General features: G+C 52.4%; 1 protein-coding gene across 1 annotated transcript in view; it reads right to left on the bottom strand.

The window, feature by feature from the left end:
• Nucleotides 1-8,706: 8,706 nt before the first annotated feature.
• CDH22 (cadherin 22) overlaps nucleotides 8,707-14,681 on the bottom strand; it is a 68,324-nt gene continuing 62,349 nt past the window's right edge. The window contains exons 10-11 of the mRNA XM_016204776.2: nucleotides 12,055-12,306; nucleotides 8,707-9,260 (exon numbers count right to left, since the gene is read on the bottom strand). Of these exons, the coding sequence (XP_016060262.2) occupies nucleotides 8,707-9,260; nucleotides 12,055-12,306 (806 nt within the window). The remainder of the gene's footprint in view (nucleotides 9,261-12,054; nucleotides 12,307-14,681) is intronic.

Below are 14,681 nucleotides of genomic sequence, written 5' to 3'. Positions count from 1 at the left end.
AAGGCCTCCTCCCTCAGACTGTATAAGCTTCCACCAAAGGGCAGGTGAACTCATACAGCCCCAGTAAGGGAGCCTGGTGAGGGTTCTGTGGTGACAGCTGGTGCTGGGACTGAAATAGGGGGTGTTATGGTCTGAACTGTGTCCCCCTAAAATTCATGTTGAAGCCCTAACCTGCAATATTTCCAAATGGGACCTTATTTGGAAATAGGGTCATTGCAGATGTAATTAGTTAAGCTGAGGGCATAGTGGAGTTGGGTGGGCTCTTAATCCAATATGACTGATGTCCTCCTAGAAAGGGGAAATTTGGACAGAGAGACAGACACAGAGAGGGAAGACAATGTGAAGAGACAAGGGAGAAACTGGCCATCGGCAAGCCTCTCTCGCAGCCCTCCGAAGGAACCAACCCTGCTGGCACCTGGATTGCAGACTTCTAGCCTCCAGAGCTGTGAGATAATAAATCTCCGTTGTTTAAGCCACCCAGCTTCTGGGGCTTTGTTACAGCAGCCCGAGCAAACTGGCTCCGGGAAGGTGGAGTGTTAAAGCCCTTCTAGCTCCTTCTGCTCCCAGAAGACCCATTTCGCAGCGCCTGAGCTGTCATCAGCAGGCTGCCACACCCTCCCTCTGCCCAGTGGCATCCACTCGGCTCCCTCCAACTCAGAGCCCTCAAGACCTCAATCCGTCAGCCCCTCCTCTGGGGCAGACAACCCACCTTTGTCCCTTACCCAGCCTCTCTCCTGTCCCTGAATCATAACTTCCTCCAAACTCTCCTGGCAAAGCTGGGCCTTATCACCATTTCAAGAGTAAGCCCATTTTCCTCTCCCCATCTGACTCTGTTCTGCATACGGCAGTTGCCCGCAAAAGGTCTCAGTGAGGGATCCCTCTTCTCGCCTGTTTCTGGGCTTGGAGTGGGGGAAAGAACTCACCCGACCCCTCCTCCACCCAGGCCAAGCCCCAGCGTCCATGACCTGACAGCTGTTGTTTATTTTGCTGTTATTCTATGCCAGGTCTGAGAGAAAAGCTAGCCTGGGTCACTTTATCCTGCAGACCACCATGAGGGGTTGTTTTTAGCTCCATTTTCCAAAGGGGAAGCTGAATCACAGGGAGGAGAAAGAAATGGTGTAAGATCACACCTTGACGTTCTTGAATGTTAGATCAGGAAGGAACTTCAGGGATCAGTTAGGTCACTCCTCTTACCTGCCCCCATTTTACAGCTGGAGAAATGGGGGTCCGAGTGGCTTTTCTCCCTCCACCCGCTCCTGATGCTTCCTCAGAGTTCACCCTTGACCCTTTGATCCCATCACTCCCCCCTCTCCCTGGGCCTCCCTGCTCTTATGACTTTAGCTACCCTGTAGGCGAGGGTGACCAGCAAAGATTTGTTGAGCTCCAGTCCTGAATTTCCATATCTTGAGCATATAGCTTGCAGGCCCCTCAAGCTTAACATTCCCCAAATCAAACTGACTTCCCATGATCCCAGATTTGAGGTGTCTCCTGGGTTCCCTGGCTCATTACCAGCTTCACTGTCCTTGTCACTCAAGCCTAACAGCCTTTGACATTCTCTACCCACCATCCCCATATCCAGTCAATTGCTGACTCCTGTTGGTTCTTCCTCTTAAATATTTCTCAAATCCACTGTTGCTGACCCAGTTTAAGCCTGAACATCTCTCTCTGATATTCTTGTATCAGTTTCTCATATCAGCTTAGAATTAGGCCTGGCTGCTTGGGACAAAAAACCAAAATAACAGTGATTTCAACAATTGGAAGTTTATTTGTCTCTCATGTAAATATAATGTGGATGTGGGCAATTCAGGGTTGGTATGGTGGCTTCATGAGATTGAAAGGAACCAAGTCTCTTTTGAGTTCACTGTTTGACCATCTATATGCTATAGCCTTTGTCTTCGTGGTCTAAGGTGGCTGCTTGAGCTCCAGCCATCTCAGCTGTGTTCAACCAGCAGAAAGGAGCAGGAAAAGAGGCAAAAGGCAAAAAGCATGGGTCAACAGTCCTTTAAGGAGGTGTCCTAGAAGCTGCCACATGACAATTCTGCTTAGATTGTATTAGCTGGGACTTGGTCCAGGTAATACAGAGTTTGTGATAGAGGTTGGAAAATGTGGTCTTTGTAATAGATAGCATGTGCTCTGCTAAAATTTGGGGACCCTCTGATTAAAAAAAAAGTGAGAATATGAACTCCTTATCTCTTTACTGGTCTCTTTCTGTCCTCTCACTCTTTAATCTACCCTGGATACAGCAGCCAGGGTGATCTTTCTAAAATGAAAATCCCTACATACAGTTGCCAGATGTGACAAATAAAAATACAGGATTCTCAGTTAAATGTGAATTTCAGATAAATAATGACTATGTGTTTTAGTATAAGTATGTCTGGGCAATATTTAGGAGATACTAATGTTAAGACCATTATTCGTTATTTATCTGAAATTCAAAATTAACTGGGCACCCTGTATTTTATCTGTTAGCTCTATCCATACACCTTTCATAGTTCCTCATTTTCTTGGGAAAAGGTCCAAGTTCTTTGCAAGGGCTTACTGGGCTCTTGATAACCTGAGTTCCAACTCACCTATCCGGGCCCAGTGTTCCCTGGACAAGCCCCCACTGCTACTGCATCCTTGAGCCTTTGAGCCTTTGCTTAAGTTGTTCCAGCAGCCTGGACTGCCCTTCTCCATCTGAAAAGCCCCATGCATCCAGGAGGGACCATGGCCTCTTTGTTCCTGTGACATGATAGGGGTGAGAGATTATTTGATGAATGAAATGACAAGTCCAAGGCTGCACAGCAAACAAGGGGCAAGGTTGGAGTGGCCACCTGGACTCCTGACTCCTTCCCCAGTGCTCTCTGCACACAGGCTAGCTCACATGGGCCCAGCGCTGGAATCTATCTCTTCAACTCTCATTCTTCACAGCCCACATCTGAGTCTGGTGCCCCCAGCACACAGGGGGTTAAGCCAGCCTTGGAATGGGGAGCTGGAGCCCATGGAGTCCTCCCTGACAATAAAGCTAATGAGTCTTCCTTGCTGTTTTCTCTTGCACAATAACATTTAATCATCATTTGCACAGTAAATGAGAAGTTTGCAGCAGATGCAATTCTGCGTGAGTGGCGATTTCTGCGTGTGGGCACCATTCCTGTTGTCCCCAGCACACCTGACAATCTGGGGCTGGAGCAGGCTGCTCCCTGGGGGGGTGTGTGTGCACCCACGTGCCAGAGCTCTGACCCCACACACTGGTGGGAGATGAGCTTCAGGGGCACGTGTCTGTTTGCGTGCATGCTTGCGTGTGGAGTTAGGCACATGTGACATGGCTGTGGGTGAACAATGGCAGGCCTGCCCAAAGGGGCATGTAGACAAAGGTGGTTAGGTGGCCAAGGACACGTGGAAGTGGAAGTACACAGACAGGCAGATCCCCGGGGGCATATGCCATTGCATGTGTGTGTGAGCTTGGTGTAGATCTGAGTGCTTGTTGGAGATGCCTGTTTGTTTAGATCCTTGTAAGTCATCATGTATATTATGTACAGACAGACCTCACAGGTGCTCACATGTGCAAACACATCTATGGGCAACACCCACTTGAAATCAGAGTTTGTACTGACTGTTCCTGAGATTACACATGCTTTCCTGTGCATGCATGAGTGTGCGTATACATTACAAATGTGCCATGGAGCTATGAGTTCATGCGTGCAAGCACATCTGAGGGGATATACACACATGTACTGTGTGCCTGCATGGGAATGTCTGGAACCCACATATGTTCATAAATGCATGCCTGGATGGGAAATGTGTTGGCTCATGAAAATGTATCATGTACATGCATGTAAGAGAACACACCTATGGAAGACATGTATATGCTTTGTGTACAAATGGGAGTGCACATGTGAGAGCCTGCCTCTAGTACAGGCATGGTGTGCAGGCATGTGAGTATTTGCAGGCCTGTAGGGATGTGCTCTGGGTGCACGGCTGTGAGCATGCATGTGTCTGCACTGTGCACAAGGCGGGGATGTGTCTGAGGGCACACACGTGCATGCGTCATGAGTATGCGGGCGTGCTGTGCACCCCTGGGCACGCAGTGAAGCAGGAACCCTCTTGGCTCACAGTGGGGGCTGACAGGGTTACATTTTCCAAAGGCTCGGTGATCAGTGATGGAGCTGGCCTGAGAGCGTTTGCTGGCAGGAAGTAAGTGGCGCTGCTGATGGTGACCCGGGGGTGGGCAGAGGGGACGGCTGGCTGACGGGCTCTTGGCCGCCCCCATGACGGCAGCCGGCTCTCTCAGCTGCCTGAAGCAGGATGTGGGGGGTTAGTTCTTGACCTGTGTGTTCGGCACTGACTTCCTACTTCCCTGGTGGGTGCCCACAGCACGTGCAGGCGCATGCACATGGGTACACAGCAGACACGCAGCCCCGGGCCTGGACGGCGGCCTGGGCCCCACCCCCGCCTCGCTCCTCAGCTCTGCCATCGGTCTGCAGTGCTCCCCTTCTCACCAACTGCTTCTCTCTCCTCCTACACTCACCTGGAAACTCCACCCAGAAGCAGAGTGGGCCTGGCCACAGTGGCTGTGTTGGTTGAGTGTTGTCCCGTGCGCTGAAAGGTTGCCAGTTTGATTCCCAGTCAGGGCACAAACCTGGGTTGTGGGTTTGGGCCCTAGTTGGGGCACATACGGAAAGCAACGGATCGATGTTTCTCTCTCATATCAAAGTTTCTCTCTCTGTCCCTCTCCTTTTCTCACTCTCTAAAATTTATACGTATAGTCCTCCTGGTCCTGTGCAGACTCGTGGCAGGTGTGTGACCCCTACAAGCTTTATTATGCTTTTGAGAAAGTCCTCCTTATCTGTGAGCACTGGGCCCCTCATCTACAAAATAGGGCTAGTGACTTTCCTGCTTAAAATTGAATAAGGCAACTTACGCAAAGTGCTAAACACAGTGAACATCAAGCCTACTCTCCATGGTTTTACCTATCTGAGTAAGAATTACGTGCCGCGCTTAGAATAGCGCCTGGCATGCAGCAAGCCCTATGGAAGCGCGCTGTCCCCAGCATCGCCATTGTTACCATCATGTCATTGTCATTAATATTGCTGGCTCTAAACTCGATACGTTAGTTCTTGCTCATGACCCAGATTACTCTTTTACCCCATGAGGGTGGTGATGGGAAGTTTTTCTTTTCGTCATCCCAGATGCCTTGTAAGGAGGGCAGACCTGGCCAACGGGAGGCTCTGCGTCCTCTGAGCTCCTTGATGGAGGTGGGTGTGCCTGCCAGAGCCTGGAGCGGGGTGGCCGCGCTCTCTGCATAGCACGGGGAGAGGATTTGGAGCTTGGGGAGTTTGAACGGGAACCAACTAGACAGATGGCCAAAGACTGTGTCCTGCCCAAGACCCTTCTCTGTGACCCAAAGCATCAGAAAAACGTACAAAGCTCATGAAATGCTTGGCATCAGTCATCGGTGAGCGTCCTGTGGAACCTAGCGAAGTGGCTGAACTCACTGGATTTCACTGCTGGGTTGTGAGGACCCATTGGAGATGGCAAGTGCAGAAGCTGGAAGCAAAGGGGACTGAGGAGCCATTCCTTCCATGCCTGGAATTAGCAGAAACCATGGAGAGCCTTGGAGACTCCCACAGGCTGTGGGATGTGGCAGAGGGGAGGAACACGCTCTCCCAGGGCACAGACAGTGACATCGGACACTCCCAGGCCACATGCTCAGTGCTTCCTGTGTGCCAGACACTGCACTGCTGACGGTGTAGGTTCTAGGGGCCAGAGCACCCCAGTTAAATCTTGGCATCTCCATTTATTAGCTGTATGATCTTGGACAAGTTACTTAATCTCTTTGTGCCTTAGTTTCCTCACCTTTAAAATGAGGGCCACCTCATTGGGCTGTTGATTAAATGAGTAATTTAAGTGAAGTGCTTAGAGCAGTGCCTGGCACGTGGGAAACGCCCAGAAGCGTCAGTGGTTACTATTGCACTTTATTCTTACTACAACCCTACGGAGGTGTTCCACATGTGCACACTTCATGGGTGAGGAAATGAAGACACAGAGAGGGTCCAAAGTCACTTGTCTCACAGCTGGTAAATGGCAGAGCTAGAGGCTCAGAAGATGAACCTGGATGAATAATGTTCTTTATTTCTGGCAAGATCTTTAACTCAGTGTGTGTGGCCTTGGGAAAGTCATTCCCCATGTGTGGGATTTGGACAGGATGTGCAAGTGTCCTGTGACTCCATGTTTATATGTCCTCTGGACACCTGACCAACCTGTACCCTTCTACTTGGCAGGGGCAGAATCTGCTAAGGAACTGGCACACGTGGAAGGAACAGACTTGGAATCAGGCGTCCTGTGTTGTCCCAGCTCTGTCTCATGGGTGCCAGTCACTTTACTCCTCTAGGTCTCAATCTCCCCCTCTACAATGGATATGTCACAGCCAATCTTGGATTTGTTGTTGGGATTCTGTATGTGAGAGGTGGGCACACATGGGTGGGAGAGGGGACTGCATATCACCTCATCAGTCCCTAAGTCACCACACCCGTTTGTAGCATGAGCTAAAGGAACCATGGGTTAAGGATCCTACATGGGATGAGGGTCCCACTATCCCTTGACTTGGGCCGACTACACAAACCTCACATCCCTACCATTAGCTACCCTCCGTGGGCTTTAGGAGACATGTTCAACTTGAGCAAAGTTTTTCTTGGCCTGGCCTTTAACTTCTTTCTCCAACCTCCCTCCACCCGGCCTTCCCAGCCTCACATCTCACCATTCCTCCACGCAGTGACCCGGCCCCTGGAACCACACACTGTTCCTGAAGCCACCACAGGTTTCTTACTTCTCGCCCGCCCCTAGCCTATGCAGACACTCTTCTCACTGCTTGGCATGCTTTTGCTTGCTTGGCTAACTCATACCTCTTATACTCATTCTTTAAGATCCAGTTGGAGTCACCACCTCTGGGAAGCACTCCAGGAATTATTTAACCTTTCTTCAGTGTTTCCAGGACCTTGTTCTGTTAATTCTGCTACAACTCTTACCAAATGCATTATTATTGGCTACTTCTGCCCCCTGCCTCCTCACCCTGCCCAGCTGGACCTTGAGTTACTGGAAGGCAGGAATGACTTATGATCTGTGTAACTTGGGTGAGTTACTACTTTCTGAGCCTCAGTTTCCTCCCCTGTGAACTGGGGCTGAAATTTTTAACTTAGATGAAATAATACAGGTAAGGCACTCAGGACATAATGACCATCTCTTGATCTGTCACAGGGCACCCTGGCAAATGTGGAGGGAATGAATGAATGCTTCCTGGGAGGGTAAAAAAATAAGGCTAATGAGTACTTACTGATCACATTCAATGTGTTAAGAAGGCACTGAGATTAGAGCTTAACTTTCGTCACCTCCTTTAAGCCTTTTAACAATCCCTTAAGGGAGGGACTGTTATCCGCCCCATTTTATAGATGAGGAAACCGAGGCTTCGGCAGTGGAGAACATTGATGAAGGATGTCCAGCTAACAGGAGCTGGAATTCACAGCAGGTCAAGGTGGAATGAATGAATCACTCGGGAGTGGGGTGAGAAGACAAATAACCTGTATCTTATAATCAAATGGTTTTAGAGCTGGAGGCTTAAAGGTGACTTAGCCCCTGAGGTTCTTAACTTAGGGGCCCATGAATGGGGAGACTTATGGGTTCCAGGACCAGACAGGTAAGGTCCCCATCGCATTCAGTGGCTTCTGATCCCTTCATCTTCCACCAACCCTCCCACCTCATTCAGGTCCTGGAGCCACCCAGCTTGTCCTCTCTTGGCACCCCTGGCAGGTGTCCTGTCCCAGTGTTGCCTAAGACTCTGGAAGGCTCCCCAGTCTCTGGGAACATCCCTACTCCCCAGTCAGGGGTGTTATAGGCCGTTGAGACCATTTCCTCCTCCCTTGGAGATGTTGGGAAGGGGGGGGGGCAACTGGGGCAAGGGAGTGGGCTCAGACCTGTAAGACATGCTGGGCTTCTAATAATGACAAAGATAGTAATAGTATCAAAGGCTAACATTTATTGAACACCTACTATGTGCCAGGCACTGCCCTAACCCCTTGACTTTTGAACCCTTTTTATCCCCACAGCTCTTCCAGGTAGGTTCTGTTATTAGCCTCATTTGACAGTTGAGGAAACTGAGGTCTAGAGAAGTGAGGTCACTTGACCAAGGGGCTCCACTATTCACCGACTGGGTGTCTTTGGACAGGTCACTGCCACTTCTCTGGGTGGCCTTCTCCATCTAGTTACCTGCAGGGTCCCACCTCATGGTTTCTGGGACGGCTAAGATTGTCTATAGTATCCCAGCACACAGTAGGCGCTTAGTAAATGACCAGCCCTTCTTTCCTCTTAACTCCGATGGGGGAAACCTGTGGAGGGCACATCGGCAACATCCTCCCCCCAGGATTCCCCCCCAAACCAGGAGTGAGTAATCCGCCCCTTCTCCACGCATCTCCCTTTCTAACCTCAGGTCCACGCAGTGCCTGGTCTCGATGCAGTTTTAATGACATTGGTCATCATTCCCGCACCTCTGGGCCGAAAGCTGCACACCCCCTTTACCCCCTTAGGGGGCTTCGGGGAGTCCACCCCCAACAAGCCCCCCCTCCAGTGTGGCCGCCCTGGGAGGGTGGGAGGGCTGGGGAAGAAGGTGAGCGGGGGAAATGCTTTGTCCTGGGGCCGGCGGTCCCGGGTGGGGCAGGCAGCCCGCCCCGGGGGGGGCTAGGAGGCCGGGGCCTGGTCGTCCGCGCGGTGGCCGGCGTAGAGCGCGGCCAGGGGCCGGAAGCGCGGGCCCCACGCGCTGAGAAAGGCGAAGTCCTGCTCGGAGCCCGACGAGCCGCTGTGCAGCGAGCTCAGCGAGCCGGCCGGCGAGTCCGCGCCCTCGAAGGCGTAGGTCTGGAAGGCGTCGTAGGGCGGCACCGACAGGTCCCCGTCCGCCAGCGCCACCTTGCGGCTGATGAAGTCCCTGAACACCGAGAAGTCCGGCTCGGGGCTGGGCGGCCCCTGCTGCGGGAGCAGGTGGCGCTCGGAGGGCAGGCGGGACAGCGGGGGGCTGCTGCCCCCGCCCCGGCCTCCGCCGCTGCCCCCGTCGCCGCCCTTGAGCTCGCCAAAGTCATAGAGGCTCCGCAGCGCCGACATGTCGTAGGCCTCGGTGTCCTGCTCGCCGCCACCCTCGTCGTTGTATTTGATGACGTTGTCCCGCATGTCCTCGTCTTCGTCGGAACTCAGGTGGCTCTTGTGGTGGCGCCTGAGGGTGAGGATCAGCAGCACGAGCACTGTGTGGGAGACGGAGCGGGGCGAGTGAAGGCCGCCCGGGGCACCCCCCAGCCCCCCTGCCGTGGAGCCCCGGCCTCAGCTGGCTGCCTGGGAAGGAGCAGCTATAGCCGTCCTGGGAGGGGTGCAAACTGGGACCAGACCGCCACCGTCAGTGGGGCAGAGAGGGCGGCGTTGAGAGGTTTCATGGCTGTTGAGGGCTGAATCCAACCTCAACTCTATGAAGAGATACAGCACTTAGAGGTGCTGGGGGTTTTAAAGGGAGCAGCTGAGGGCTGGAGGAGTGAAAAATGTCCTTGACCCTGACCTCTCTTTCACCCCCACTCTCTTCTGCCCACTCCAGAAGTCCTGAGCACCCTCTTAGTCCTTGGAGTCTCAGGTCAAGACGTCTCCTGCAGGAGCCCTTCCCGAAGAGCTCCAGGTCAGGCTTAGGGCCATCACCTCCAAGCTCCCTTGGGGAGGGGTTCCTCCCTCTATCACACTGGTTCTCAAACCTCGGGCCCCGGACCAGCAGCAATCAAGCATCTTCTGGGAACTTGTTAGAAATGTGAATTCTCAGGTCCCACCCTAGATCTACAGGTTTGAGAGCGACTGCTCCATTATAGCACAGGCCCTGCTGGGTTAACATGTTGGTTTCCCCCACCCAAAAATACACACTCCACTACCCTCCAGGACCTGGGGGAATGGTCCTCTAGCTTGGTGCCTGGCATGCACTGAGCATGTGAAGCATGCTTGTAGAATGAATGACTGAATGGAGAGTTGGATAGAAACCTGGGTGAGCGACAGGATGAGTGAATGAATGAATCATCCCTTCTTGGCTTTCTTCACTTGACTTCCAGTGCTCCCTGCACTCTGCCTCCTCCCGTGTCTCTGATCACTCTGTTATCTAAGCAGGCTCCTCCCCTCCTCTCCGACTTCTTAACATCAGATGTCCCAGGACTCAGTCCTTGGACTTCCGTCCATAATCCTTCTATTGCACAATCCCATCTCCTTCAGTCTCATGGCTTTAAGCTCCATTTAGAGGCTGACAACTCCCGTACTGCAAACTCCAGCCTGGACTTTTCCCTTGAAATCTGGATTGTATGTCCAATTTCCTATTTAACAAGTCCTCTGGGTTGACCAAGAGAATCTCAAATTTAACTTGCCCAAATGTGAGCTAATAATCTTTGCCCCTTCCTCACCCTCAGTCTCCTCCATCTCAGTGATGAAAACCCCAACTTGCCAGTTACTCAGGGCTTTTAGCCTCTTCCGTTTGCTGATGAGTCCCAGTGCCTAGAACAGTTCAGCACAGAGGGGGAACTCACTGGATAGATAAATAAGGAACTGAGGAATGAAGCAGAGAATTAAATGGATAGGTGGGTGGATGGATGGGCAGACATGCTGGGTACTATGCCAGGGCCTGGATTCTTCTTGCTGCTCCAAACAACTCCAGCAGGGCCAGTGACCAGAGCCAGATGTTAGGGCCATGGAACAGGGTGCTGGCTCATGGCCTAACAAGGTGGCTCATGACAGGGAAGGAGGTGGGGGCAAGGATAGGTCCAGAGGGAGGGAAGGTGTCAGGAGAGAAGTGGGGAAGATGGATGGATGGCTTTTGGAGCTGGAGGCTGGGAGCTGCAGAGGGGGATGCCCGTGAGAGCAGATGGTGGGGAGCGCAGGCGGCAGGCGACAGATGTGCCAGGCCCGATCAGCGATTCCGCCCGTCACCTTTAGAGCACTGATGTGCACTTTCTTCGTTTGTGGGCAATTAGGCAGAAATTTGTTTGCACTGCCTCGGAAAATGAAACCGCTGTAAAGTGCACCCTCTGGAAAAAGGGTTTCTGAGCCATGGGCTGAGGAGGGGAGAGAAGGGGGGCCAGGGCCTCCCAGCTAGGAGGAGCCTGCCCAGGGCCTCTGCAGGGACCTGGTGAGGTACAGCTTGGCCATACGCAGGTATTCAGGGGGATGGGCAGTGGCCATATCAGTGGTAGGCAATGCGGGGTGGCAGGCAGTTGACATTTCCCAGGGAACTGAGCAAAGCTGATGTCTGCAACATGGGCTCCCTTGAGTTCCTCTGGCTCTCGCTGTTCCGTGAAGTCTAATAGTCAGGGCTGAGATGAGGAGAGGCAACATTATGACCACTTGAGTCAGTTTAGCTCCTGGAACTTGACCTCTTCACTGGGAACATGGTGGGGGTTCAGTTGGCTGCTGGTGGAACTGACACCAGAGTAAATTTTGACCCCAAATTCTTCAGATTTTGCCCCAGCTGCCCCAAGGTTTTGTCCCCCATTTAGATTCATAGCAGGTGGGGTAAGGGAACACAGGGTGAAAAGACATGATTTCAGGTCAGAGGGCTAACTGTGCATCCTTATGCAAGCCACTTAACCTCTCCGAGCCTCAGTTTCCTCATCTGAAAAATGGGGATGATACACCTGGCTGAGTGGTTGTGAGGTTCACAAGGGCCCTTTACTAAAAGTCCTACATAGAGAATAAAATAGGACCATAGACAAGAGAGAATTTAAAAATATGCTTAGTTTCTAAAAATTAGGGAGAGTTTGGGCCGTGTAGGGGGCGGGGCAACGTGACTTAGTCTCAGGTGGGGGTTGACACCGTCTGGAGTCGGTGGTGGGGCTGCTCTGTATTGAGAAGACTTCTCATGGGAGCTAACATGAGGAGCCTTCAGTACAGAGCAGCCCTTGGAGATCATTCAGGCCAGCCCTCCTTAGATGGAGGGGGAAACCGAGGCCCCATGGGAACTCCTCGGGAAGGAAATCCAGGGCCCCAGGATGGGGGCCAACTGGTGGCTCTTGGTGGACTCACCGACTAGAATGAGGACACAGACCAAGAGGGCAATGAGGGCGCCGGGGCTGAGGGAGGCGGCCATGACAAAGGCGGTGGTGTTGCAGGACTGGATGGCACCGGAGCTGTCGCAGCCACAGATGCGGATGGTGAGTGTGCCTGTGCTGCTGAGCGTGGGCGGCCCGCTGTCCACCACCAGGATGGGCAGGAAGAACACGTCCTGCTCCTGCCGGTTGAAGCCCAGGTGCTGCGTGTGCACTGCGGCTGTGTTGTCTGCGCCAGAAAAGGGGAGGGGCATGTGACTTGGGGTCCAGGGTCAGCTTTCCCTGTCCGAGCCAGCTCCTGATTCCCTCTTGGGATTTGCCTCCCTATGCCCCAGGCTACAGCCTCCCAGCTAGCCTAGGGGTCTATTCTCCGATCTCCCCAAATTCTGTTACCAGTGTCCCCAAATTCTGCCCCCAGCTGCCAGAAGATCCTGTTCCCATCCCAGCCACATATCCCACAGTTCTGTCCTTAGCTGTCCCAAGATTCTGTTCCCAGCTGTCTCAAGATTCTTTTTCTTATTCAAGCTATTCCAAGGTTCTATCCCCAACTGGGCCAAGGTCCTGTCCCTGGCTATGTATTTTTTTTTTTCTTTTATCTGCCATTTGTCTCAACAGCCTGTCTTTGTTCCAGATTCCACCCTAGCTGCCCAATGCATCCTGACCCTGGGGACCTGTGGCTCTTGAATTGTGGCTTGCCGGGCCCTGACAAGTCTTGGGTCATCAGAAAAGACTGGGGACACTGGCTGGCGCCTTCCTTTGGCTGAAGAAGCTTTCTGTCAGGAGTCTAAGAGAGTGAGCCTGGAGGCATGGCCCTCAAGGCCTAATGAGGGGACCCTATCATTCCAAAGCTTCCTCACGCACCTCTTTCCTTTTTTTTTTTTTTTAACACATGTGGCCAGAGAGGATGGTGAACTAACACACATCTCATTGGCCTGCTGCAGGAATGCCAGGCAGGACTTGGCGGTGTGTGTGTGTGTGTGGGGGGGGTGTCTGGTCTTGGAACAAGGGCTTATGTGGCATGTGGTGCCCACTTCCCCTGGCCTTTTGCTTCCTCTACACCTCTCTTGTATGGGTCAGGCCATCCCTGAGACTCATCATTTTTTTGTGTTAATCTTCACCAGAGGATATTTTTTGTTATTGAATTTTTAGAGACAATGGACGGGAGGGGGAGAGGCAGAAAGAGAGAAACATGGATGTGAGAGAGACACATCGATTGGTTGCCTCCTGCATGCACCCTGACCGGGAGGGGGATCAAGCCTGCAACTGAGGTACGTGCCCTTGACAGGAATTGAACCTGCGACCTTTCAGTCCTCGGGCCAATGCTCTGACCACTTAGCCAAACTGGCTAGGGTGAGCCTCGATCATTTTGATGGCTGCTAACGTGGCGGTACAGAAGTACTCAGAGTCCAGCTGGCCACTGTCCGCACCCTTCACAGCCAGCTCCACAAGAGGGGGCCCTGCCTTCCTGAGGCCTTCCCCCTGCCCTGGAAGTCTTGCAGCTGGTCACGCCGACCTCTGACTTTGGCAGCCTGGGTCCCTTTCCCAGCCCTTGTGGCCCCAGTTAACCCAGCCTCTTCTCCGTGGCCCCATTTCAGGGCCCTGTTTCTGGCCTTCTCTGTAATGGGCACAATGCAGGAAAAAGCCTTCGGAGGGCCATGCGGGACCTTGAGCGCATCTAGAAGTGGATTAGAGGTTCTGGTTTGAAGCTCACATGACAGGCACACGAGGCTTTGTGATATTATTCTATCCACTTTTACACCCATTTTGAAAATTTCCACAACAATGTTAAAAATAATGCCAAGTCGACAATTTACTAGCTTGGGAAACTTAGCTTCTCTGGACATCAGTTTCCTAATCTGTAACTGAGGAAAATAGAATCACGTAGGTGTGAGGATTAAATGGGAAAATTCATGCAGAACCCTTAGAATAGTTCCCAGCACACAGAGAGTCCCAGCAAATGCTGGTTGTTCTTTCTCTCGCGCCCCACCCGGTGCTCCCGGGGCCGCCCCATGTGCCCCCCTCTGCCCAGGCTGCTCTGTCCTTTGCTCACCAAGCTCCCTCTCCACCCCCTTGCCTGGGCAGATTCCTCATCCGTCATGCTCCAGCTAAATGTCACCTCCTTTTTGTGGCCTCCTTTCTCCGCTTCCGTGGGGAGGAAGGATTTATGACTCCCCTCTCCCTGCTCTGACTACGCAGGTGCCATGCACGCTTCTGTTATAGCACTTGTCACATTGCGTTACATTAGCGTCGGCCCGTCTCTTTCCTGGCACTGAGCCAGACTTGAAGAGCGACACTTGAATGAACCACAACTTTTGGGGTAACGTTTGTGGCCCCTGGTTAGTTTCCTCGAGCTCCGGTCTGAACTCTAGCCCTCCCGTCAAAGACTGAGTGAACCGTCGCTGTGAAAACATCTGCCTTCTCCTGGGGAAGAAATGAGGCTCGAGAGCAAGATGGTGAAAAGAGGGATTGGTGTGAAACTCTGCATGTGCTGAATGCTTTCTATGCGTGAGGACTGTGTGGCTACTTTAAACACATAGTAATGCTAATCTTTACACCCAAGAGGAATGACATTATCCCCATTTATATATGTGGAAGTTGGTGACT

This window comes from Miniopterus natalensis, chromosome 7 (genome assembly GCF_054644295.1).
Source record: "Miniopterus natalensis isolate mMinNat1 chromosome 7, mMinNat1.hap1, whole genome shotgun sequence".
NCBI classification, from domain to species: Eukaryota; Metazoa; Chordata; class Mammalia; order Chiroptera; family Miniopteridae; genus Miniopterus; species Miniopterus natalensis.
Note: the sequence above shows the minus strand (reverse complement) of the source record. Positions and strands in the feature narration are given on the sequence as shown.